At 38.8% G+C, this 24,804-nt stretch overlaps 1 protein-coding gene across 1 annotated transcript in view; it reads right to left on the bottom strand.

Annotated features, from left to right (window-relative positions):
• The window catches only part of slc35c2 (solute carrier family 35 member C2), a 47,558-nt gene that overhangs the window by 10,938 nt on the left and 11,816 nt on the right, over nt 1–24,804 (bottom strand). The window contains exons 2-6 of the mRNA XM_028811692.2: nt 23,080–23,230; nt 15,180–15,243; nt 9,644–9,716; nt 1,770–1,938; nt 73–156 (exon numbers count right to left, since the gene is read on the bottom strand). Of these exons, the coding sequence (XP_028667525.1) occupies nt 73–156; nt 1,770–1,938; nt 9,644–9,716; nt 15,180–15,243; nt 23,080–23,230 (541 nt within the window). The remainder of the gene's footprint in view (nt 1–72; nt 157–1,769; nt 1,939–9,643; nt 9,717–15,179; nt 15,244–23,079; nt 23,231–24,804) is intronic.

Here is a 24,804-nt window from a genome sequence, read left to right as displayed (position 1 = left end):
AGCATGTTGAAGCAATAATGTATGTTTACTCTTAAGGTTCGCAAATCATTTGAAATAATAATGCAAGGATACCTTCATTAAAAAAGAAGAGTGGGAAGAGACCCAAGAACATCAGAGGCTGCAGATGGTACATTGTATCCACAGGGTTCTGTAAACCTTAAGGAGGGAAGCAAACAACAGACACTTAATGTGAGAATCTTGGTCAGCACTACCTTAACTTACTGGTCTATGTAATTTAAAAAATATTGATAGTAACCTAAGTATTGATTTTAATGATTTTATTCAGGTTTGTTGGTTACCCCGGACGACTACCTTCCACTTTGTGTGTTTTTTTTTAGTAGTGAGATGTATTTTTATCATGTCTTTCCATCCACATTGATTCAATCTTCATTGGTCTTCTTCAAATATAGTGCCTCTCCTCCTAGGCTCCATGTACCCAAATATCCACACTCTGTGTCACCGACATAACATGGTGCAACAATGAATACTTTCCACAATTGTTAACTATGTAGTTTTCTCACATGTTACAACACTGGAAGGTCTGGGTGCCCTCAAACACTTACCGTCTCTTGTATGGCAAGCCAAATGGAGGCAGATTTTCAGTGTGAAAATTTATGAACTCACAAAAGGTTGGTGACCTTTCAAACAATTATACATGAGATTATATGACAAGACCATTGAGACAGAGTTACAGAGATTGAGTTATGTATGCAATTTGACACTGAGAAAAAATGTGAAATGTTTATTTATTTTTTTATTATTATCTTTGTTTCTACTGTATTTTAACTATAAGTAAGTACACAATAAGTATTTTCTTGATTATTCTGTATCTTATGACTAGCATCATCCCAGAAAGCAAATTCTACTTTCTAATTAAATTATTTAATCACATATTTTAAAAATAACTAACAAAAACAGTGAACATATTTATTTCTAAATAAGTTATTTTAAATATCCAAAATACAATCATTATTGCTAAAAATGCAAATTAAGAAATTAGCATTAATGTGAGTATAAGTCAAAGGAGTTAAAGTTGAAGCTTTATAAATACACTGGTAAGACCTCATCTTGAGAACTGTGTACAGTTTTGGTCTCCTGGGCTAAATAACGACATAGAAGTGCTAGAAAATGTCCGGAGAAGAAGAACTAGGCTAATTACAAGAGTGCAGATGTGTTACCTTAAAACATTAAAAAGCTGAGCCATTTCAGTTTAAGCAAAAGGAGATCAAGAGGAGACATGATTGTTCAAAACTATAAAAGAAAACAGTACAGTGAATCAAGACGGTTACTTTAAAATGAGTTCAATAAGAGTTGGAAACTTAAGTGTAAATTTTTCTCAAACAATTTAAGTTTTTCTTCACATACAGAGCCATAAACACATGGAATAAGGACTATAGGGAACTTCAAAACTTAATTTGATGTTATGTTGAAGAAATTAAGTGTACAGAACTGGCAAGCTTTGTTGGGCCGAATAGTCTGTTCTTGTCTATATCTCCCTCAGGTTTTAGAAAGAAACAGTGGAAAGCCAAAAAAAAAAAAGATCTGTCACACAATAATAAGATATGTTCATGACTAGTTAACTAGCTCATAACTGCAAAGAATCCCATGTTTTTATGAGGTTATTTTCAAAACAAAACCCAATTTAGCGGACACCTGTGGAAAACCAAAATGGAGTACTCTTCTACTTTGTTTGCCATGGCCCGATTTATTTTTAATTTCAACATTTATGCAACATAAAAAAAAAAAAAAAACTTTAAAATACCACTTACCAAGTTCAGCTTTCTGCATTAATATCTGAGTAAGAGTCCAGCGGATACCACCCAGGAAGGAAGCCAGTAACACAAGTAGAAAGCCTTCCAGATTGAACTGAGTTGATTCAAAGGTAAACATGAAAAGACCGCCAGCTATAAGAAGCACCACCACTATTAGGCAAGGTTTCTAGTCACAAGAAATGGAAAACAGACAGCAGATGATTACATTTTACAAGAAGCAAATAATTATACTGCATGTCATTTAACATGTTTACTTTATTTTTTATTTAGATGATACACTTGGATAAGAATGTCTACTTATTATGTAGAACAAAACAAACCCAAAATTATAAAATTATATAGTTATGATGCAAAGAGAGAAGACATAATAAAATAGAAACATTTTTGATCTATTGAACAATCTTTCACTTAACAAAGAATATACAACGTACATGTAGAGCTTTACAGTATGGTTTTACGATACCTAGTTTTAGTCTATGGTACTTGAACGTGCCATCTTTTTTTATACCTAGACGCTTGGAACAATTAATGATGTTGTTCTGGACTTTTCACCAGATCCACACTTTTTATCATACAAGATACCGTAGTATGAATTTGCAAATTGCACGTCCACTTTTCAAATTCAACCTCCCCCTATAATTGTTTAAAGCCTATATATAAATGTGTTTTATATATACATGCAGTATACAGTTCCAGTATCTTAATGACAAATACCCGAGAAATTATTTCATACAGACATTTCAGTGTCACAAAAGTAACTAATACCTAACTAAATACATACTAAAGGTAGATATACATAAACATATACATGAAAATTAATTGCACAAGTTTACACAGATCACTATGACTGATTAGACTTTAATGGAAGGTTCGCAAAAAGGTGACTAAATGCAACAAAATGGACAATTTTGGGCAAACCCAGGGCACGTTGTAAGAATTGGATGTAAACACTGGGATCTACTGCTGACAAAGGACTTAACCGGTGATTAGACAAATTGTCAGGTTGTGGGAGTAATGCAGCTATCTTAGTTCTTGTCTAGGTATAAAGTACTACATTTGTAGTTCCAGAGAATTTATTTCTTTACTAACATCAAAACCTACAAATTGTGACTAGTCCAAAATATTATTGAAAATATTTAAAACTACATAGCTGTAGACCAAAAATTAATACTCAGTTATACATGATTTTCATTATGCAAATTGTCAAAGGTAAATGTTAGGCAATTTACCTGCAAATCTAATGGAGGTGGATTTACCAGGGATGGGAAGTAGGACACCACCAGAGGACGACTGACTGCAAACAATACTCCTAAGCTCACCTCTGCACAGACACTTAGTCCACTCTTTATGTTATTAACATCATCTTTCACAGTATTCATTCTTCATCCGTGAGTAACTAAAATACACCAGGGTAAACAAAACCCAAGCAGTACTTCACTTTTCCCTTTTCTCATTCAGAAAAAATCAGTCAATTGGGGTTACTATATGCTTGCAGCATTATCAGTTCTTATTGCTTACTTGCATTAATTTCATATTGACAAATATTAGGTAAACAAGAATTGACGAAGTAAGTTGGACTCAATCGCATATTCTTACCCAAACTATTTTTTTTCTCAAAATATACCTGCTTTAGAGTCTTGAATATACAGTGCATCCGGAAAGTATTCACAGCGCATCACTTTTTCCACATTTTGTTATGTTACGGCCTTATTCCAAAATGGATTAAATTCATTTTTTTCCTCAGAATTCTACACACAACACCCCATAATGACAACATGAAAAAAGTTTACTTGAGATTTTTGCAAATTTATTAAAAATAAAAAAACTGAGAAAGCACATGTACATAAGTATTCACAGCCTTTGCCATGAAGCTCAAAATTGAGATCAAGTGCATCCTGTTTCCCCTGATCATCCTTGAGATGTTTCTGCAGCTTAACTGGAGTCCACCTGTGGTAAATTCAGTTGATTGGACATGATTTGGAAAGGCACACACCTGTCTATATAAGGTCCCACAGTTGACAGTTCATGTCAGAGCACAAACCAAGCATGAAGTCAAAGGAATTGTCTGTAGACCTCCGAGACAGGATTGTCTCAAGGCACAAATCTGGGGAAGGTTACAGAAAAATTTCTGCTGCTTTGAAGGTCCCAATGAGCACAGTGGCCCCCATCATCCGTAAGTGGAAGAAGTTCGAAACCACCAGGACTCTTCCTAGAGCTGGCCGGCCATCTAAACTGAGCGATCGGGGGAGAAGAGCCTTAGACAGGCAGGTGACCAAGAACCCGATGGTCACTCTGTCAGAGCTCCAGAGGTCCTCTGTGGAGAGAGAAGAACCTTCCAGAAGGACAACCATCTCTGCAGCAATTCACCAATTAGGCATGTATGGTAGATTGGCCAGACCGAAGCCACTGCTTAGTAAAAGGCACCTGGCAACCCGCCTGGAGTTTGCCAAAAGGCACCTGAAGGTCTCTCAGACCATGAGAAAGAAAATTCTCTGGTATGATGAGACAAAGATTGCACTCTTTGGTGTAAATGCCAGGCGTCACGTTTGGAGGAAACCAGGCACCGCTCATCACCAGGCCAATACCATCCCTACCGTGAAGCATGGTGGTGGCAGCATCATGATGTGGGGATGTTTTTCAGCAGCAGGAACTGGGAGACTAGTCAGGATAAAGGGAAAGATGACTGCAGTAATGTACAGAGACATCCTGGATGAAAACCTGCTCCAGAGTGCTGTTGACCTCAGACTGGGGCGACGGTTCATCTTTCAGCAGGATAACGATCCTAAGCACACAGCCAAGATATCAAAGAAGTGGCTTCAGGACATCACTGTGAATGTCCTTGAGTGGCCCAGCCAGAGCCCAGACTTGAATCCGATTGAACATCTCTGGAGAGATCTTAAAATGGCTGTGCACCGACGCTTCCCATCCAACCTGATGGAGCTTGAGAGGTGCTGCAAAGTGGAATGGGCGAAACTGGCCAAGGATAGGTGTGCCAAGCTTGTGGCATCATATTCAAAAAGACTTGAGGCTGTAATTGCTGCCAAAGGTGCATTGACAAAGTATTGAGCAAAGGCTGTGAATACTTATGTACATGTGATTTCTCAGTTTTTTTATTTTTAATAAATTTGCAAAAAACCTCAAGTAAACTTTTTTCACGTTGTCATTATAGGGTGTTGTGTGTAGAATTCTGAGGAAAAAAATGAATTTAATCCATTTTGGAATAAGGATGGAACATAACAAAATGTGGAAAAAGTGATGCGCTGTGAATACTTTCCGGATGCACTGTATGTCTGCTTCTAGTTTAAGTTGCATTTTGTATGTCCTGATTAAATTTTCTGTCACATTTCTTATATTTATTTAAACATCTCAGGATCCCATTAGGGGGTTTTTAGGGTGCTGAATTAATTTCTTCTAGATATTTATAAATTTGTTTTAAAGGTGATAAAATATTTTAGCATCTCACCACAACATCCTAAATATAATAGATGTTGCCATTTTGTGGATATTTTAACAACGGGGTAACTTCACATGTGCAATTGAATAAAGGTTATCCAAGATTGTAGATCAAAGCAAAACAAAATATGCAGGTGTGTTTAAGATCATAGGTGTGAAAATTAGGTATTGTTCTTATGACAAGTTTCAAATTACAGTATAAAGCCTTAAATGGTCAAGGCTCTACTTTATCTTAACTTATAATTACTTATAAACCACAGTGCACACAGAGATCAAGATGCTGACCTACTTAAGGTCCAAATGATTAATAAAATAACAGTGGGAGACAGAGGTTTTAGTTGCAGGGCCCCAAAGCTGTAGAATGATCTGCATGCTAATATTATAGATGTCCCTTTAGTTGCAGCTGTTAAATCCAGGCTGAAGACTCATTTTAGTCTAGCATACTATGATTAGAACTGTTGATTAGTAGTGCATACTGCATGTCTGTTAATTTGTAATATGCCTTTCTAAAACATAATACTTATAAACTGTTATTAACCCTGCTCTAATTTGTTTCTATTCTCAGTGTCTTGATGAGGCACTGGCTGCTAATGCTCCAATGCTAAGCTGCTCTCCTGTGTATTGAAAAGTCATCTCAAATAAAAAAGCACTAGAATCATTAGATGGAAGGATTCTCTCATCAGACTGGACAGCTAGCGGACTCCACTACAGAATGCCCAGGTGGGGGTAGGTAATTAGCTGGCCAGGGTCTCCAGGACTGTGACTCTATTCGACTTTGTCTTTTACAATTTTAATCTTCTTCACTGCCAACTGGCCATAGATCATAAATTAATGGGTAGATTTCCCTTTATAATAATCAGTTTCTACTATGTTTTCCATCTTTAAAAAAAAATCTATCATTATATGTACTAATTCTGTACTTAGTAATTAGTATAATTTTTTTTTCCACAGCACTCTGTGCCTGCACTCACTGAAGAGTGCTATACAAAAATAAGTTGTATTTCATTGTGTTCTCTGTTTTAACTGATTTAGGTCTTCTTAACCAAATGCCAATTAACAATGACATGCAAATGACAGAAACCAGCAGCTCACCACCTAACTCAGTGGTTCTCAGGTTCAGTCCTAGAGGCACACTCCAGCTGTAGGTTTTTGTTTTAGCCATCTTCTGCTTTGAATTGGGCAGTTATCTCAATTAAGCAATAAATGAATAAAAAAGACAAATTCATGAAACAATGAGATAAATTAGAAGGAAAAAGACAAACTGATTGTGAAACTGGGTGGAACAAAAACGTGCAGGCAAAGCACGCCCCACACTACTAAAGTTAACAAAAACTAATCCAACGTGGTCCAGTTTACAATTGAGTGTACAATTGAGTGTACTCACCCATGAGTATTGGTTTAAGAAAATACTTAGAAAGAAAAGGAAGAGAAAAAAGTGAAGAACGAACAACTACTGGACTACTTGATGTTATACTATCTTTATATTTGAGGTTATAATGGACCAGAATTTTAGTATTTTGCACATGTGATAATTGTAATGCGGAAGTAAGATAACACGCACCTTATATGAAGCAAGTTTTCTTTTCATTACATCAATATCTATTTATGTTTAGAAATTTGTTTCAATAAAAAAGAAAATGTAATCTATACAGTGCTTAATTTGTATGTGTTCTTCTAATTTACATGAGACTAAATAATCGATTTCAAGAATATAAAATGTTATTTTGTAGATTATGCCAAAGGCACCAGTTTTTCATAAGATACGCCTAGATCTCGGCCAGCAGCGACAAAAATTACTCGTTTATAAAGAGCCAAATTATTACTTCTCCTTATATACATACTATACATATACACTTGGAAAAGTACAGGTGATTTTTCTAACACCAGGCATTTTCTTACTTGAAACACAAATTTAATATAGCAGTTGATAAAGTGAAATCAACAATGATGACAGACCTAAGATTTCCACGACAACATGGTTTTTATTGGTGTTTGATGAACATATACAAAAAAGGCTATTAAAACATTGCTTATCACTTTTCATTTTAATTATGACAACACTTGCAGGTGCAGGTACACAAAACTGCTAGCATTCTATTACAAAGCAAAAATATACAAAAAATAGGCATTTTAACTGGATTTTTTTTTTTTTAAATGGCTGGTTTACTAATAGCCTGTTTCATGATGCAAGAACAAATAATTATTAATATGGACAAATTATTTTAATATTTTTACAATGTATAGTTTATGATTTTGGCACCATGCACAAAGAGGAAAATAATTATTTTATTGTTGCTGTTAAAGTCTCTGTAAGACTGTAATGCTCTTGCTATATATTAAGTAACTTGTAGATGTAATAGACTAGAATTCCTGAAGCTTACGATTTTTTTTTTGTTGTCTCTGACATGCTCCAGGAAGCTCGTAGCTCCTTATCACTGTGCTAGTAGTCCACTTTTTTTTTGCAAATATGTGATTTAGCAGAATGCAGTCTGCTACACCCCCCACCCCCCATACAGTCAGATGAAGGCATCGCCCTGCTGCAATCCTCATAGCTGAAGTCTGTATTGAAGTGTTTATCTGGTGATGTGTTTGAAAGGAATTATATAGGTAACGAAATAGCGTGATTTGAAATATATACATTTCATGTGTATTCCGTGTCTACAAAGATCTGCGTAAATATAGAATGACAGAGGAAATGAGGGGCAAGAAATGCTGAACACATAGCTAAAACAGAAAATGTTTTCATATGTTATAGTGATCATGACATAATTTTGATGTGAAGTGTAGGATGCGTGAAGCCCAAATACCCAAAAACGCTTTTACAAAACGTGCAACAAGTATGCTTTTATTCTAGAATAAAACTGAAGAAAAAGATATTGCTAAATTGACATGTGCATTTCATTTTCAACCAGTTGTCAAAGTGGTAACACTGCTGTCACGGATCTGCGCAGATGGAGCAGAGAATAAGCTACCATTTAACAATGGCGTGGCAAAAGATTCAGATCTCAAGACGTCTCTGTATTTAGCGCTTTGAGTAGTGAGCTGCTATTATAATTATTACCATATAACAAAAACATACATTTGATGAGAGTCTGTAACATCCTGTGTAAATTTATGGTACTTGTAAAAGATGTTATTTTTTCTCACACACGGACATTCATATCAACATGTCATTTGAACAATTTTTTTAAACTTAAATTGAATTTTTTTATTCAGTTTTATTCTTCGATTCGTGAATAAAAATCATTCAAATGACATGTTGATGTGAATGTCCATGTGCAAGGAAAAGTAACATCCACCATAGACACTGCTCTGTAAATGATTGAGCTGTGTTTGTGTGTCTGCTTTCATCACTACAGTGCTACCTTTTACAAGTAGCGCAAATTTACACCAGCTGTTATAGACTCAAATCAACAACAACATATATTTATATAGCACATTTTCATACAAATAATGTAGCTCAAAGTGCTTTACATGATGAAGAAAAAGAGAAAAAAAGACAAAGTAAGAATTAAAATAAGACAACACTAATTAACATAGAATAAGAGTAATGTCCGATGGCCAGGGAAGACGGAAATAACAAAAAATCTCCAGATGGGTGGAGAAAAAAAATAAAATCTGCAGGGGTTCCAGACCATAAGACCGCCCAGCCCCCTCTGGGCAAATGTATGTTTTTGTTACAAATATTTTCATAGGCTTCTGGGATTCAAGTGTTAAGTGTTAACACAGGCCTTACTGGGAATTTCTTTCTTTTTCCAAAAAAGAGTGGCATGAAAGAGCTTGTGAACCCATTTGCAAGTTATTAGTTTAAACAGGTTATGTTTGTCTATTACTGTGACTTTGTTGTTAAGGTAGAATAATTAAGGTACAGATACGGGTAATTCGAAAGGTTTCACAAACTTTTTCTTGAAACTATCTTAATCTTACAAAATTCATGGATTAACTTTCCTGGGAGTCTTGACAATCCCTGGGATAGGATCCATGTGTTAGAGGAGTTAACACAAAATAATAAAATAAAATCTTTCTAGCTACATAAAAGAAAACACACACTGAAGTGCACTGGTAGATTCAAGAAGTAGGAGACACAGAGAAGTTTGATCAGTCATACAGTGGCTCACTGGAATCTTGAGCAAATTTAAACTGTTTTCAAAGCAAAGGTGCTATGATCATTAAAGAAAAAAACACAGCTGAAATACTTGGATAAACAGGCTATAAGTCATCCTAAAAAAATTAATTGTATTTATTTACAAAATATCTTTATTTCATAAAGGATTATTGCAGTAGCTATTATGTTCACTATCTCCTCCCCAACAACCCCCCCCCCCCCTCATGCCCCCCTCCAATATGACATTAGCAAAACCCTGTGTTTGCAATGGTAACTATGCGTAGGAAAAAAAAAAGGAAGTTAACAAACTTACAGGTTCCTCCAGTTTGAAGATTAATGAGAAGAACAGAATAAATAAAACTGCAGAAGATTTAGTCATTGTATATCTGAAACAACAGGAAAAAAAAACATTAGGACTCATTCTGTAAGACAGCGGTACATGGTCAACATAAGTGGACATGGGAATTTATTTGTGTTTTGTACTATGTATCAGTACAACCCAGCCAGAGTGGATGCACAAACCAGTGTGTTTCTTCATGCCGGTCCCAAGCCCGGATAAATGGGGAGGGATACGTCAGGAAGGGCATCCGGTGTAAAATTTTGCCAAATCAATATGCGGACAATACAAATTTCCATACCAGATCGGTCGAGCTCCGGGTTAACAACGACCGCCACCAGTACTGTTAGCCAACAGGGTGCTGGCGGAAATTGGGCTACTATTAGCCAAAGAAGAGGGGGGAGTCGTGTCCAGAGGCAGGAGGAGAGGAGGAAAGTAAAGAGAGTGGAACTGAGAGTAGGAACTTTGAATGTTTGGAGTATGACTGGTAAGGGGAGAGAGTTAGCAGATATGATGGAGAGAAGGAAGGTTGATATATTGCGCGTGCAAGAGACTAAATGGAAGGGGAGTAAAGCCAGGTGGATAGGAGGTGGATTCAAATTGTTCTATCATGGTGTGGATGGGAGGAGAAATGGGGTAGGAGTTATTCTGAAGGAACAGTATGTCAAGAGTGTTTTTTTGAAGTGAAAAAGAGTGTCATGCAGAGTAATGATTATGAAGCTGGAAATTGGAGGTGTGATTACGAATGTTGTTAGTGCATATGCACCGCAAGTTGGGTGTGCAATGGGTGAGAAAGAAGATTTTTGGAGTGAGTTGGATGAAGTGATGAACAGTGTACCCAAGGGACAGAAGGTGGTGATTGGAGCGGATTTCAATGGGCATGTTGGTGAAGGGAACAGTGGAGACAAGGAGGTGATAGGTATGGTGTCAAGGAGATGAATGAAGAAAGTCAGATGATAGTGGATTTTGTCCAAAAGGATGGACATGGCTGTGGTGAATACGTATTTTAAGATGAGGGAAGAACACAGGGTTACGTACAAGAGTGGAGGAAGATGCACACAGGTAGATTACATCCTATGCAGAAGAGTCAATCTGAAGGAGATTGAAGACTGCAAAGTGGTGGCAGGGGAAAGTGTAGTTAAGCAGCATAGGATGGTGGTCTGTAGGATGACGTTGGAGATAAAAGAAGAGGAAGAGAGTGAGGGCAGAACCAAGGATCAAATGGTGGAAGTTGAAAAAGGAAGACTGCACGGTTGAGTTTAGGGAGGAGGTGAGACAGGCACTGGGTGGCAGTGAAGAGTTACCAGACAGCTGGGAAACTACAGCAGATGTAGTAAGGGTGACAGCAAAAAGGGTGCTTAGCATGATATCTGGAAAGAGGAAGGAGGAAAAGGAAACCTGGTGGTGGAATGAGGAAATACAGGAGAGTATACAGAGGAAGAGGATGGAAAAGAAGAAGTGGGATAGTCAGAGAGATGCAGAAAGTAGACAAGAGTACAAGGAGATAAGGAGCAAGGTGAAGAGAGAGGTGACGAAGGATAAAGAAAAGGCGCGTGATGAGTTGTATGAGAGGTTGGACACTAAGGAGGGAGAAAAGGACCTGTACTGATTGGCCAGACAGAGGGACCAAGCTGGGAAAGATGTGCAGCAGGTTAGGGTGATAAAGGATAAAGATGGAAACGTACTCACAAGCGAGGAGAGTGTGTTGAGCAGATGGAAAGAATACTTTGAGAGGCTGATGAAGAGAACGAGAGAGAGAGAGAGAGAGAGAGAGAGAGATGAGGTTGGATGTTGTGGAGATATTGAATCAGAAAGTGCAACAGTTAGCAAAGAGGAAGTAAGGACAGCTATGAAGAGGATGAAAAATGGAAAGGCCGTTGGTCCAGATGACATACCTATGGAAGCATGGAGGTGTTTAGGAGAGATGGCAGTGTAGTTTTTAACCAGATTGTTTAATGGAATCTTGGAAAGTTAGAGGATGCCTGAGGAGTGGAGTAGAAGTGTACTGGTGCTGATATTTAAGAATAAGGGGGATGTGCAGGACTGCAGTAACTACAGGTGAATAAAATTGATGAGCCACAGCATGAAGTTATGGGAAAGAGTAGTGGAAGCTAGGTTAAGAAGTGAGGTGATGATTAGTGAGTAGCAGTATGGTTTCATGCCAAGAAATAGCACCACAGATACAATGTTTGCTCTGAGGATGTTAATGGAGAAGTTTAGAGAAGGTCAGAAGGAGTTGCATTGCGTCTTTGTGGACCTGGAGAAAGCATATGACAGGGTGCCTCAAGAGGAGCTGTGTTATTGTATGAGGAAGTCTGGAGTGGCAGAGAAGTACGTAGGAGTTGTACAGGATATGTATGAGGAAAGTGTGACAGTAGTGCGGTCTGCGGTAGGAGTGACAGATGCATTCAAGTTGGAGGTGGGATTACATCAGGGATCGGCCCTGAGCCCTTTCTGATTTGCAATGGTGATGGCCAGGTTGACAGACGAGATTAGACAGGAGTCCCCGTGGACTATGATGTTTGCTGATGACCCTGGAGAGGTAGAGATATGCTCTAGAGAGGAGAGGAATGAAGGTCAATAAGAACAAGCAGAATACATGTGTGTAAATGAGGGGGAGGTCAGTGGAATGGGGAGGATGCAGGGAGTAGAGATGGCGAAGGTGTAGGAGTTTAAATACTTGGGATCAACAGTACACAGTAATGGGGATTGTGGAAGAGAGGTGAAAAAGAGTGCAGGCAGGGTGGAATGGGTGGAGAAGAGTGTCAGGAGTAATTTGTGACAGAAGGGTATCAGCAAAAGTGAAAGGGAAGGTCTACAGGACGGTAGTGAGACCAGCTATGTTATATGGGTTGGAGATGGTGGCACTGACCAGAAAGCAGGAGTCAGAGCTGGAGGTAGCAAAGTTAAAGATGCTAAGATTTGGACTGGGTGTGACGAGGATGGATAGGATTAGAAATGAGTACATTATAAGGTCAGCTCAAGTTGGACGGTTGGGAGACAAAGTAAGAGAGGTGAGATTACATTGGTTTGGACTTGTGCAGAGGAGAGATGCTGGGTATATTGGGAGAAGGATGCTAAGGATAGAACTGCCAGGGAAGAAGAAAAGAGGAAGGCCTAAGCAAAAGTTTATGGATGTGGTGAAAGAGGACATGCAGGTGATGGGTGTAACAGAGCAAGATGCAGAAGACAGAAAGATATGGAAGAAGATGATCTGCTGTGGCAACCCCTAACGGGAGCAGCCGGAAAGAAGAAAAAAAACTATGTATCGGTACCATGCAGCACCTGGTGCAGTGGTTAATTTAGCTGTATCAGACTAGCCCCAGGCTATGTATTGCCAGTGTCAAGTTTACACTTTGAGAGTAACACTTATACTAACAGAGGACATCCTGTTCTTTCTTAATGTAAACCTCTTCTGCTACATGTGGCATCAGTGTATCAACTCTAACTATGCTGATTCCAGGGTTCAGGGGATGAATTTTGAGGAAAGATTAAAAAAGCTCAGCCTTTACAGTTTAAGCAACAGAAGATTAAGAAGAGACATGACTGAAGTGTTTACAATTATGAAGGGAATTAGTACTGTGGATCAAGACTATTACTTTAAAATAACTTTATTAGCTCCGGTTTCCTTCCACAGTCCAAAGACATGCAGGTTAGGTGGATTGGCGATTCTAAATTGGCCCTAGTGTGTGCTTGGTGTGTGGGTGTGTTTGTGTGTGTCCTGCGGTGGGTTGGCACCCTACCCGGGATTGGTTCCTGCCTTGTGCCCTGTGTTGGCTGGGATTGGCTCCAGCAGACTCCCGTGTTCGGATTCAGCGGGTTGGAAAATGGATGGATGGATAACTTTATTAAGAACATGGGGACACAGCTGGAAACTTAAGGATAAATTTCACAGAAATTTACACAGACAACCATACACACATGGAATAAGTTAACAAATAGTGAGGCAGGTAGTAAGATTTGATGGACTTTCAAAACTAGACTTGATGTTATTTTAGAATTATCAAGTGGATAACACTGGGAAGTTTTTTCTGGACTGAATGGGCCTGTTCTCATCTAGATTGTTCTAACATTCATACAGCACTGCACAACTGGACTGCTGTGATGTTCTTGGTTGTGTGAAGCTGCTGCGTGGAAAAAGGCAAAATGACTGATCAAATGGAAGGACAAGAAAGAAGTTATCCTGATAAGCTCTTTTTAAAGAGCAGCAACTGCCAATGTCTCTTTAGGGATAATGTGGAAGTCACTAAGTTTTGCACTGTGTTAGTCTATAATAACACAAGGGAAGTATTGATCGTGCAGATCAGGCACTGACATTTTACCCTCTCACTCGCAAGCAACAGAAAAAATACTATAAGTATGCAAAAAAACCAAAAACCACACCTCTACTTTCCCGATTGTAATATCTGGCAGTGCATTGGTGACTGTTTTGAAAACATACCACATTAAGGACGTGTACTACATTTACATCAGAAAAGCAGTGGAAACTAGACGTACCTTTCCTACTGTAATTATGCTGACAATTTAAATTAACATAACTGTTAAACATGTAACATTTTTTATTTTTAAAAAAGGTTTTTGCCTTGTTTTTTTCTAGGGGTAAACACACTAAGGAGGTTAATAAGTGATTGTTTACAGGTGTTTCAAAACTAAAATTAAGAAGCAATTTAAACAACAATTTAAGACAAATTTAAAGCATGACTTCACCCATTGGACATTTTCTGGATTTTAACGCTTATCTACTGTGACAAGAAGAGACCCGAGACATTGCAAAGGTTTGGGGCAGCCACCTGTATAATCTGTATCCTGGCTGGAAAAAGTAAAATTTGCAAGCAAGTAGTAGTTACAAGCCAGAAGCCAAAACAGAACTGAACTTAAGAGGAAGGGAGTGATGTTTTATAGGGAGTCTGGGGGAAGTGATGTTGTCCTTGGGCCCGGGACCGTAAGTGGTGCGTCTGGAGCTGAGGTATTGGCTCCTGGTGGATTTTCGTGGGAACGGTCTGCAAGAGACTTAGAAAAAGAGTTAGTGCACCCCACCACCCCCTAGGCAGGCGTTTTATACTTAACATCTAAGCCCTTTAGCTGTCTCCTATTCGCATGTGTGTGACACTACTGAAATCATGCATTACTTATATATAGTATGGCTCCTATTAGGCCAACCATCCATTTATTAAAACCACACAATTATTAAAAGGGCTTCAAGGGACTCTATCTAGGCAGGTAGGCATCAGCACCGAAGAGTATATTATTATGTAATAGAACAAACTTACACAAATATAGCCATTTATATCATATCATTTACAGCATTACAAATAACAGCTGGCCAAATAACATTCATGCCTTATGGGTGGGGTAAGACAACTCCAACACAGGAAAAACATACAATTGCATTTAGACCTCTTCTCATACCATCCACATAGAAAGGGTGTATCTTCATTTTTTAACAATATGTGCTACTCCAAAAAATACATTTTACGTGTAATATTAAATATCACATTTGTGAGATACTCACAAGGAAATTGTAATAAAAAGGAAGCTCCAGTTAGACAAGCCAATATCTAAAGCAGTAGCCAGTGCTGTTGGAGACAAGAATGCAAATGAGATAATAGCATGGGGAAATAATAAAGCAGCAAAACCATTAAACAAAATCTTTTTTCTCAGGCAATAAGAAATAAAGAAGACTTTAAATTTATTCATTTGGTTTTTCTTTCACTCTTTAATCTTAATTTAATCTTAACTTTTTAATCTCAATTTGCCTAAAAGATTTCAAATTGTGGATCCCTGTAGTGTTTTCCCCACCATCTAATAAGAACAGTAGCTTCCTACACCTTACTTCTATGTGCTACTCCATTGCTGGGCATATTTACTCACCCACACTTCAGCACTGACAACTAAATATATGCAGAATAAAAAGAAAGCTAATGACTGGTATATTTTATACAGATTCTGAAATCATCTTTGGGTCTTTGTAATAAACTGAAATTTGAATTAGAACCAGAACCAGATCATCCATTCATAATTCCAGTAGCAGTGCTGTGCTATTTTCAGTGTGAGGTCCAAGTTTGATATTTTGCATTCCAAATGGAAAGTCACTATATATTTGGTCTTACAGCTAATTTACCACATTATGTTTGAAGGAGTCACTTCTTATGCCAAAGTTACTTATTTTTGGCTCAACATCCTTAATCTAGGGCATGTGGCTTAAATGAGGAAAACAGGAAAATGTGACATGTTACAAGCTTTTAAAAGCAAATCACTCATCTAAAGTGAATGAACTATATTCTTGGGCTAATACATAACACTACATCAAGATCTCATCATAGCATTTTATATTTTACAAATATTATGAAATGAAAGAACATCGTTTGAATATGAGACATCCCAACTGTTCAGTATCTGCAGACTGGGATCATGGACACTGCAGTGTTTCTAGAAACAAGATCAACATGTAGCAGCTCTAGTACTGCATTCGACAGTATGTTCAACCCAACCTCTAATATCATTAAGCATTTCAGGTGGGGAACGTATGCAAACTTTGAAAACTAGCTTGTTTAGTTAAGCCAGTTTGGGCTGTTCATGATTCACCTTCAGGTTCTGCAGACAAATCTTTATTTAGAAAAAAACAGAATGCTGATGCTACAACAGGTTGCAATCATACTCAGAATCCAGGTCACAAATTCAGACCCTAAATAATGTTTTTTTAAAATCACTCAATTTATAATTCACAGTTTGGAATATGCCCCCATTCAAAAGTTTTAGAACATCTCAGTTTCTCCAGTTTTTCTTCAAATTTAATTAGTTGAAATGCAATGAATGACCCAAAATGATGAAAAGGTAAGTAGTAAGTTTAAACCTCTGGCCGTTTAAAGTGTAGGTTAACAAAAAAAAAAAGAAAAATTTCAGAATATTACAAATGGGAGTTCTTCAGGGAACAATTAATAGGTTAAAAAAACTACAGATGTTCTACAGCAATTAAAGTAAATTAAGTCTTGCAAGTTGAGGCAAACAATTTGCACAGGTATTGTACCTTCTGTTGATTAGGTAAAAACCCTCCGTCTTAAAGCAGAGTTGGAACAGACTGTGTTACTACAGCTTCTGAAGTACTAGTTGGGCAATATTCTAGAGACTTTGTGCTGCAGGTTTGACAGGGCGAGAGGCAGTAAGAAAGCCATTTCTTAAAGGACAAAATAGAGCCTTGAAGTACTGGCTGTGGACTACTGCAGACTGGACAAAGTGTTCTCTTCACAGCAGAAACTGAAACTTGCTTTTTTCAAACACTGTTAAGCTGTGCTTGAAGCTGTTATGCTTTGAGTTGCTCATCAAACAAGATGGTGACCCTCAGATGCTTCTCTTCTGACTGAGTTGTGACTTTGGGTCTGCGTATCAGAGTTTCTTCCAGTTTCCAATGGCCTTTGGATTGTGTATGACATCAAACTCACTGATATTTAAGATTTTTTTTTGTGATTTCCCTAAAATATATTCATTTTATTTAATTGTAGTTGATTATTAATGACGTTAACATTAATTGGAAAAGCTTTAAATGAAGGCAGAACTATGTAAAATGGTAAATGCATTAACTAAAAAAATTAAATTTGTACTAATTAACCCGCCCCCCAAAAAAAAACCACACAAATATAATGGACCAAAATAGTGACACTTTCCAAGGGGGGAAAAAATAACAGCTACCCCTGCTGCTGTATCAGGATTCTGTGAGAAACACAATACTCAAGAATAATTGATCCAACATCAACAACACACTTAAAGAAACAAGAAACAAAACAATAGTGGATCAGTCATCTCAACACACCTAATATATCCAGTTATACAAAAACAATGAATTTGCATTATAACCAAAAGGCATAATATTAGAAAAAAGAAAAAAAAATCAAATAATGCTAAAGGAAGCTAGTCAGTGTATGGCTGCTTTCTTCTTAATCATTGGGATTTAAATAAAATGGGTGTACAGTCTAAAAATAAGAAGTTTCACAAAATACACATTCTTGAACAAATTGAATATTGTTTTTATTATAAGCAGGGGTTACAGACAAAGTCAAGCTGTATATGCTGTGACTCCTTAACATTTTCATCTGGTTAAAGATATGTCAGCCTAAATTAAAAATATTTTTAGCTGTGTGCTTTGATTATATTTTGGCCACTCTTCAGCAGACAGTAGGGTGCTCAACACCTATTACCAACTAGGGCTGCAATGATTAGTCGACGTAATCGACTACAAAAAATCGTCGACGCATCATAAACAGAACTTTCAATAGAGGCTCCAGTCACAAAGAACCACATTGGTTTTTGTAACTGCAATGCACTACATGAACGTCTGGGGGCAGTATCGTTTGTTATTGGTTGTCAAGATTGTACACAGTCCTACCAACGAAGAAAGAACTTCTGAGGAGAAGAAGAATGTAGAAGAAAATAAACGTGGTTGCAATGGCGAGTAGGATAGAGGAGGGGGAAGGAGATGGAAAAACATTGAGACAGAAACTTTCTAAAGTGTGGGAGCACTTCACCGAAAAAGAAAAAAAAGTTGAATGCAGATTAAGCAAAGCAGAGCTCTCTTTTCACAGCAGCATCACCGTGATGCATGAGCATCTGAAACAAGCATGCTGGAGCTGTGATGCCACCGTCTCTTGAGAATTTATGCTGGCGCTGTTCGTTAGTTAGGGTAAGATCAGGAGGGGAGGGAGAGCGTGAACGAGACTGAGAAAATAAAAGTGAAAAAAGCTAACTTTTACAAGTAACAAATTTACACCCGATCTGTTCATTTTCAAATAATATTGCATTAGTGCGATGATGTTTTCTGATTGGTACTATTCAGGTCATACAATGCTTTCTTCAAAATGTCACATATATTTGTCTCTTTTTTCCCCCGGTACTGCGAGCTGACACCAGAAGGCGTGAGCTTATTCAGTGCTAGCAGGAGCACGCAGGTGGCCGGTTGCTTGTGCTATAACAAGCTTGACCTGGCGGCGATCAAAGCACATGTACTATGCAAGGCATGTACGGGGTCCACCGAGAAAAGAAGAGTGTTCATGGCTCACCTTGCAGAGGAACATTCTTTACTCTGCATGTCCTAGAGTACTGTGCAGACTGGGCAAGGTCATGGGGGAATAAAAACGCGGTCACTGATTACAACCGCAAGAAGGTATACGAATGAATATGAATAATATGAATAATGTAGCATCCGTGCCACAATGTTTTCCGAAATGTACTATAAGGTCATAAAATGAAAAATTCCAAATATCATATAGATAGATAGATAGATAGATAGATAGATAGATAGATAGATAGATAGATAGATAGATAGATAGATAGATAGATAGATAGATAGATAGATAGATAGATAGATAGATAGATAGATAGATATACCTACATCTCTGTTTTTTTGTCAGTGTGGCTTTGACATCATGGGCCATAAGGTGCATACTAATTCAACGTAAGCAGGAACACTCAATAAAATTAAATAAAAAAAAATCAAGTGACAATGAGATACGAATAAGGCAGATTCGCCAGCATTTATGTGTCAGCTTTTATCTATCCAGATCAGAGAATTTCCAGTTCGATTGTCTCCAAACACCACTCACATCTACAGTTATTCCCAGTTTCAGATAAAAAGTAACAGTGTCAGATCCCAGGGGGAGGGGGCAGTAGTATGTATTGTGATCGTGAATGAGAGAATAAAAATGGAAAAGAAAAAAAAAACGATAACTTTTACAAGTACAGTGGAACCTTGGTTCATGAACGTCTCGGTACACGTACAAATCGGTTTACGACCAAAAGGTTCGCCAAACTTTTGCCTCGGTTCACGATCACACACTCGGTATACGAACAAGCCAGTTTCCCTTTCGGTTTGTACATGTTCAGTCTCTCCCTACGCATTTCCTGTGCAGCGAGCAAGAGAGAGAGCGAGATACACACACACACACACACACACACACACACACACACACACACAGTAGTGCGAGAGAGAGCCAGACGCAGACACACACAGGCAGCGTGAGAGAGAGCCAGACGCAGACACACATAGGCAGCGTGAGAGAGAGCCAGACGCAGACACACATAGGCAGCGTGAGAGAGAGGCAGACACACACAGGCAGCGTGAGAGAGAGCCAGACGCAGACACACACAGGCAGCGCGAGAGAGAGCCAGACGCAGACACACACAGGCAGCGCGAGAGAGAGCCAGACGCAGACACACACAGGCAGCGCGAGAGAGAGCCAGACGCAGACACACATAGGCAGCGCGAGAGAGAGCCAGACGCAGACACACACAGGCAGCGCGAGAGAGAGCCAGACGCTGACAGGCAGCGTGAGAGAGAGCCAGACGCTGACAGGCAGCGCGAGAGAGAGCCAGACGCTGACAGGCAGCGCGAGAGAGAGCCAGACGCTGACAGGCAGCGCGAGAGAGACGCGCACACACACAGGCAGCGCGAGAGAGAGCCAGACGCAGACACACAGGCAGCTCAAAACACAGGCAGCGCACGAGAGAGCCAGACGCGCACACACAGGCAGCGCGAGAGAGCCAGACGCGCACACACAGGCAGCGCAAGAGAGCCAGACGCGCACACACAGGCAGCGCGAGAGAGCCAGACGCGCACACACAGGCAGCGCGAGAGAGAGACACACACACACAGGCAGCGCGAGAGAGAGACACACACACACAGGCAGCGTGAGAGAGAGACACACTCACACACACAGGCAGCGCGAGAGAGAGACACACTCACACACACAGGCAGCGCGAGAGAGAGACACGCGCGCACACACACAGGCAGCGCGAGAGAGAGACACGCGCACACACACAGGCAGCGCGAGAGAGACACGCACACACACACAGGCAGCGCGAGAGAGACACGCACACACACACAGGCAGCGCGAGAGAGACACGCACACACACACAGGCAGCGCGAGAGAGACACGCACACACACACAGGCAGCGCGAGAGGGACACGCGCACACACACAGGCAGCGCGAGAGGGACACGCACACACACAGGCAGCGAGAGAGACACGCACACACACAGGCAGCGCAGAGAGAGAGCTGGACGCATAAGGTAGGAAGGCAGTTAAAGAATGCACTGGGCTTGATTTTGTTTTCACTTCCGTTTACAGCAAATCGGTTTGTAGCGTGCATTGTTGCAATGTTACTTTTCTTGGTGGTTTATTAAATTACGGATTTTTTCAAATGTTCATTTTTTTCCCTGTGCTTAAAACTTAGTTTTCTCTGTTGTTCAAGGTTTTCTCAGTGTTTATTCAATGTTTTTAACATCAGTTTACTATTACGCTGTGCACTCTATGGTTTAATTAATTATATTTGTGCTTAAAAACTTAAAAAAATATATATATTTACATACAGTCCGTGTGGTCTGGAACGGATTAATTGTATTTACATACAATCCTATGGGGGAAATTGTTTCGGTTCACGACCAAATCGGTTTACGACCAGAGTTTTGGAACGAATTATGGTCGTGAACCGAGGTTCCACTGTACTATACATTTAGAGTGGCTGTTACAGACACAAATCAATGTGTTTATTGTATAATATTAACAATAAGAGCAACTCACTACTCAAAACGGTAAATATATGAGGCAGTCAGTATTGAACTCTTGATTATTAGTCAGCAATTCCTACCGCTGCGCCACGAAAGCTATTGTATCATCCTTGAACCTTTTGTGAAAGTGTTTATTTGATCTTTGCACTTCAGGCTTTACACATTATTAATAATAATAATAATAAATTTTATTCATATAGCACCTTGCCCATGCTCAAGACACTTCACAGAGTTTAAGAAAGAACGGCAGGGTATACAGTATATAGCATTGTACTAAACCAGATAAATAAATAAAGAAGATTAAGACAGTAAATTCAGAGAAAAAGCCTAACAGACAACATAGGTAAACTGAGAGAAGGGTAATAAAGTCAAGTAGAGCTAAAACCCTTCCTGAACAGATGAGTTTTGAGTTGTTTTTTTTTTTTTTTTTTTAAAGAATTCATACACATTATATAGTTTATGTCTACATTTTGTCATTTATTACTAAAATATGAAAAATGTTTGTTTTAACAATGTATTTTTTGGTTAAATAAAATGCACTTTTTTGTTTAAAGACTTCATTCAAAGCTGTTTTTTTAACCTTTTTACCACTCTATGTGCTCCTCTAGTGAGTTTTTCAACATCCTATTGGTGTTGTTTAAAGTCAGACAACACGCCATACCTGTTTTGTTTAAATGTCTGCCTATATGCACAATGTAACATTCTCTTCATTGATTCAACAAGAAACATCACCAGGCCAGGTATCAAAGAGACAGCTGACTAGTGTGCAGAGAGAAAGAACTTCAGTTTGATCAATACCGGGGACAAATTTTCAAATGGCTGCTGACCAATGTCAGCTATGCCATCATGGTGTTCACAACCTACAAAATGAAGCGCAAATTTGGCTAGGTCTCCAACAGCCTAGGCACAAGCAATAAAAACACCATGGAGGCCTATGGTGATCTCAAAAAATGGGACGGGACAACCCCCATTCCACAGGATAAAGGCAAGAGGCTTGTCAGTTTTGGAACTTATGGAGGGAGACCTGACGTTCAAGGCCTTCTATGATGCCACAGATAAGAAAGTGGAGAAGTGTGTGGCATCCACAAGGGGACTGAGATTTAACAACTGTTTCTGCCCAAACAGCTGTAGGAATGGCTGGACCAGGTACTGTTCACCAGGGGCAAGGATAGAACGCTTGCACTGACTAGCAACCTGCACCTCAGGAGGCATCAACCCAGTGGAAACAACCTCCACCATTGCCCAAAGCCTTCTTTCAGCACCCATTTTCCTGTGCGTGTTCTACTGTGTGTCGATCTACAAGCTCATTTGCTGGGCATGCAGCAGCCACAGGTTGCTGGAATCCGGCCTGTACAAGACAAAACTCATTTTTCACACATTTCTGTGGACATCCATTTATAAGCTCATGCTACACATATAACAGAAAACTCTTGAGGGTGCAGTGGTACAAGTTATAGTATTAGTTACTCTAATCTGTACATGTGACAGTAATAACCTTTAATATACTGAAAAATATTGATAAACAAAAAATCTTTTGCACACCAAACATTTTTATTCTTTTTTCTATATATTCTGGAGTGTTTTATAAAGTCGGTTGTTTAAGGACTGATGGGGAATGACTATTACTACTTCCCTTTATGTTGAAAATTTGAAGCTTTATTAGTCTGAACTTCTCCAAACAAATTCCACGCTACAAGTATAGAATTACCAATTCTAAAATGCCAAATAAGGTCTGATAGCACAAGAATAGACTAGAGCCATCGAACTGCAAACATAAAACAGTTAAAAAACAAAATCTTAAGAGCAAGGCAATGTTAAAGCAGATCATAAGAAAAAACAACAAGAAATGCACTCACCAGTCGGAGCCACTTTAATCATGTAATCTCTCCACGTGAATAGAACACGGGCTTTTCCTGTCCAACAGTGCATAAACATTCTGGTGATAGCTGACAAGAAGAAGATCATCATCAGGTGAACCAGGGTCATAAAAAGTGGAAAATGGAAGTCCTATAAAATATAAAAGCAAGGCATGCAAATAACTAAAATGAAAACTAATAAGAATAAAATTAAGTTCTTGCTCATGTAAATGTAAAACACCCTTGCATAAATTAACAAGGGGTGTAATTTAACAGTATCATTGTTATTAACAAGAAACAACTTATTTTTTGTGTAGCCTAAATCACACAAAGAATGTCTTAATGGGCCTTAACATGCCATGTTTTTGACAGATCTACAGCCTTGACTCTGTAAGGAGACAAGGGAAAACTCCCAAGAAGAAAAAAAATCCTTATAGGAAAAAAAGGAAATCTTGAGAAGGGCAATTCAGAGAGAGACCCCCTTCCAGGTAGGTTGGGCGGACAATGGCTGTCAAAATATGGGATAAATAAAATGCAAAAAACAGAATACAAGTAAAAACGAAAATCAGCAACAGGGAAACCTAGATGTACTGAAGTGCTGATCCTTGCAAACTAAAGAAAAGCAGCTGAGAAGTTGTGTTTTCTGTGACTTGAGTTAATGTGTGGTTTTTTTTTTTTTTTTAATTTTGCTCCTAAAAACCATGCGATGGTTGCGGCTAACAAGCCATGGGAATTTTTAAAGCTGTTTTTTTTTCTGTTTAGCAGGGTTTTTTGCTTTTTTTTTTTCGCCCGAACAGAATCAAAAGCAGCTAACTTTTGAGGAAGCAGCATTTGGAAGTTACTTGTACTTGCTCTTATTTGTATTCAAACTACCTTCAGAGAGGCAGGGCAGTAAGCAGCAGTAGCTGACACCTGCATGTCTATAAATAAGTAACTGGTATCAAAGAGACAAATAGTTAAAAGTAACGTAAACAACAATTCCAGCAGCTGGCTTTAAAGCAGGCAGGCAATTCGGAGCCGATCAGGCACAAGTGGCTGTAGAAGCAGACAAGACAGTAAGAAATTAACTAGCAGTGGATATTCTGTAAGCATGTTTTTCTAGATTGAACAGTTCTCAGCAGTCAGGAAAGCAGAGCAGTTTAAAGGGAGACAGTGTAAGGGTTCATTATTACAAAGGAATACAAACTTTGTGAGTGAAGAGCTTTAAGTAAGGTATACTGTAAGAGAGCACACAAAGAAAAGTAAAGTTAACCTCATAATAGGACAAACAGCAGGCAGTCGAGGGGGAGAATATTACAGGAGCTTAATTGTGTAAAATAACTGTGGCACTTCTTTAACCTATTTTTTTTTTTTTTTTTTGCTTAAATTGTTTTTAGTTATACCATTTAAGTTAAATCATTTACTTGTAATATATAAAAAGTTGAATAATTTTAGTAATTCAAAGTCAAATTTTAATAATGAGGCCAATGCAATGCAAGCCCCAATAGGATTTTTAGAGGATGGCTTGGAGGAGCAACTTTTCTATAGAGTTACATCTGCATGGGGATGCCAGCTGATCCAGCACCTGGAGCTCAGGGTCGCTGAACTGGAGGAGAAGTTTGCTGGCCTGTGTTGTAGCAGAGAATTGGTGGACTTGGCTCGGATGTCCTTTAGCGAGACAGTGTAACGTGTGGCTCAAATCTTGGGTATAGGGCAGAAGGGTATAGGTTTATGGGGCATTGGGAA

This window comes from Erpetoichthys calabaricus, chromosome 10, assembly GCF_900747795.2.
Source record: "Erpetoichthys calabaricus chromosome 10, fErpCal1.3, whole genome shotgun sequence".
NCBI lineage: Eukaryota > Metazoa > Chordata > Cladistia > Polypteriformes > Polypteridae > Erpetoichthys > Erpetoichthys calabaricus.
The sequence above is the reverse complement of the archived record's forward strand: the minus strand, read 5'-3'. Positions and strand labels throughout refer to the sequence as shown.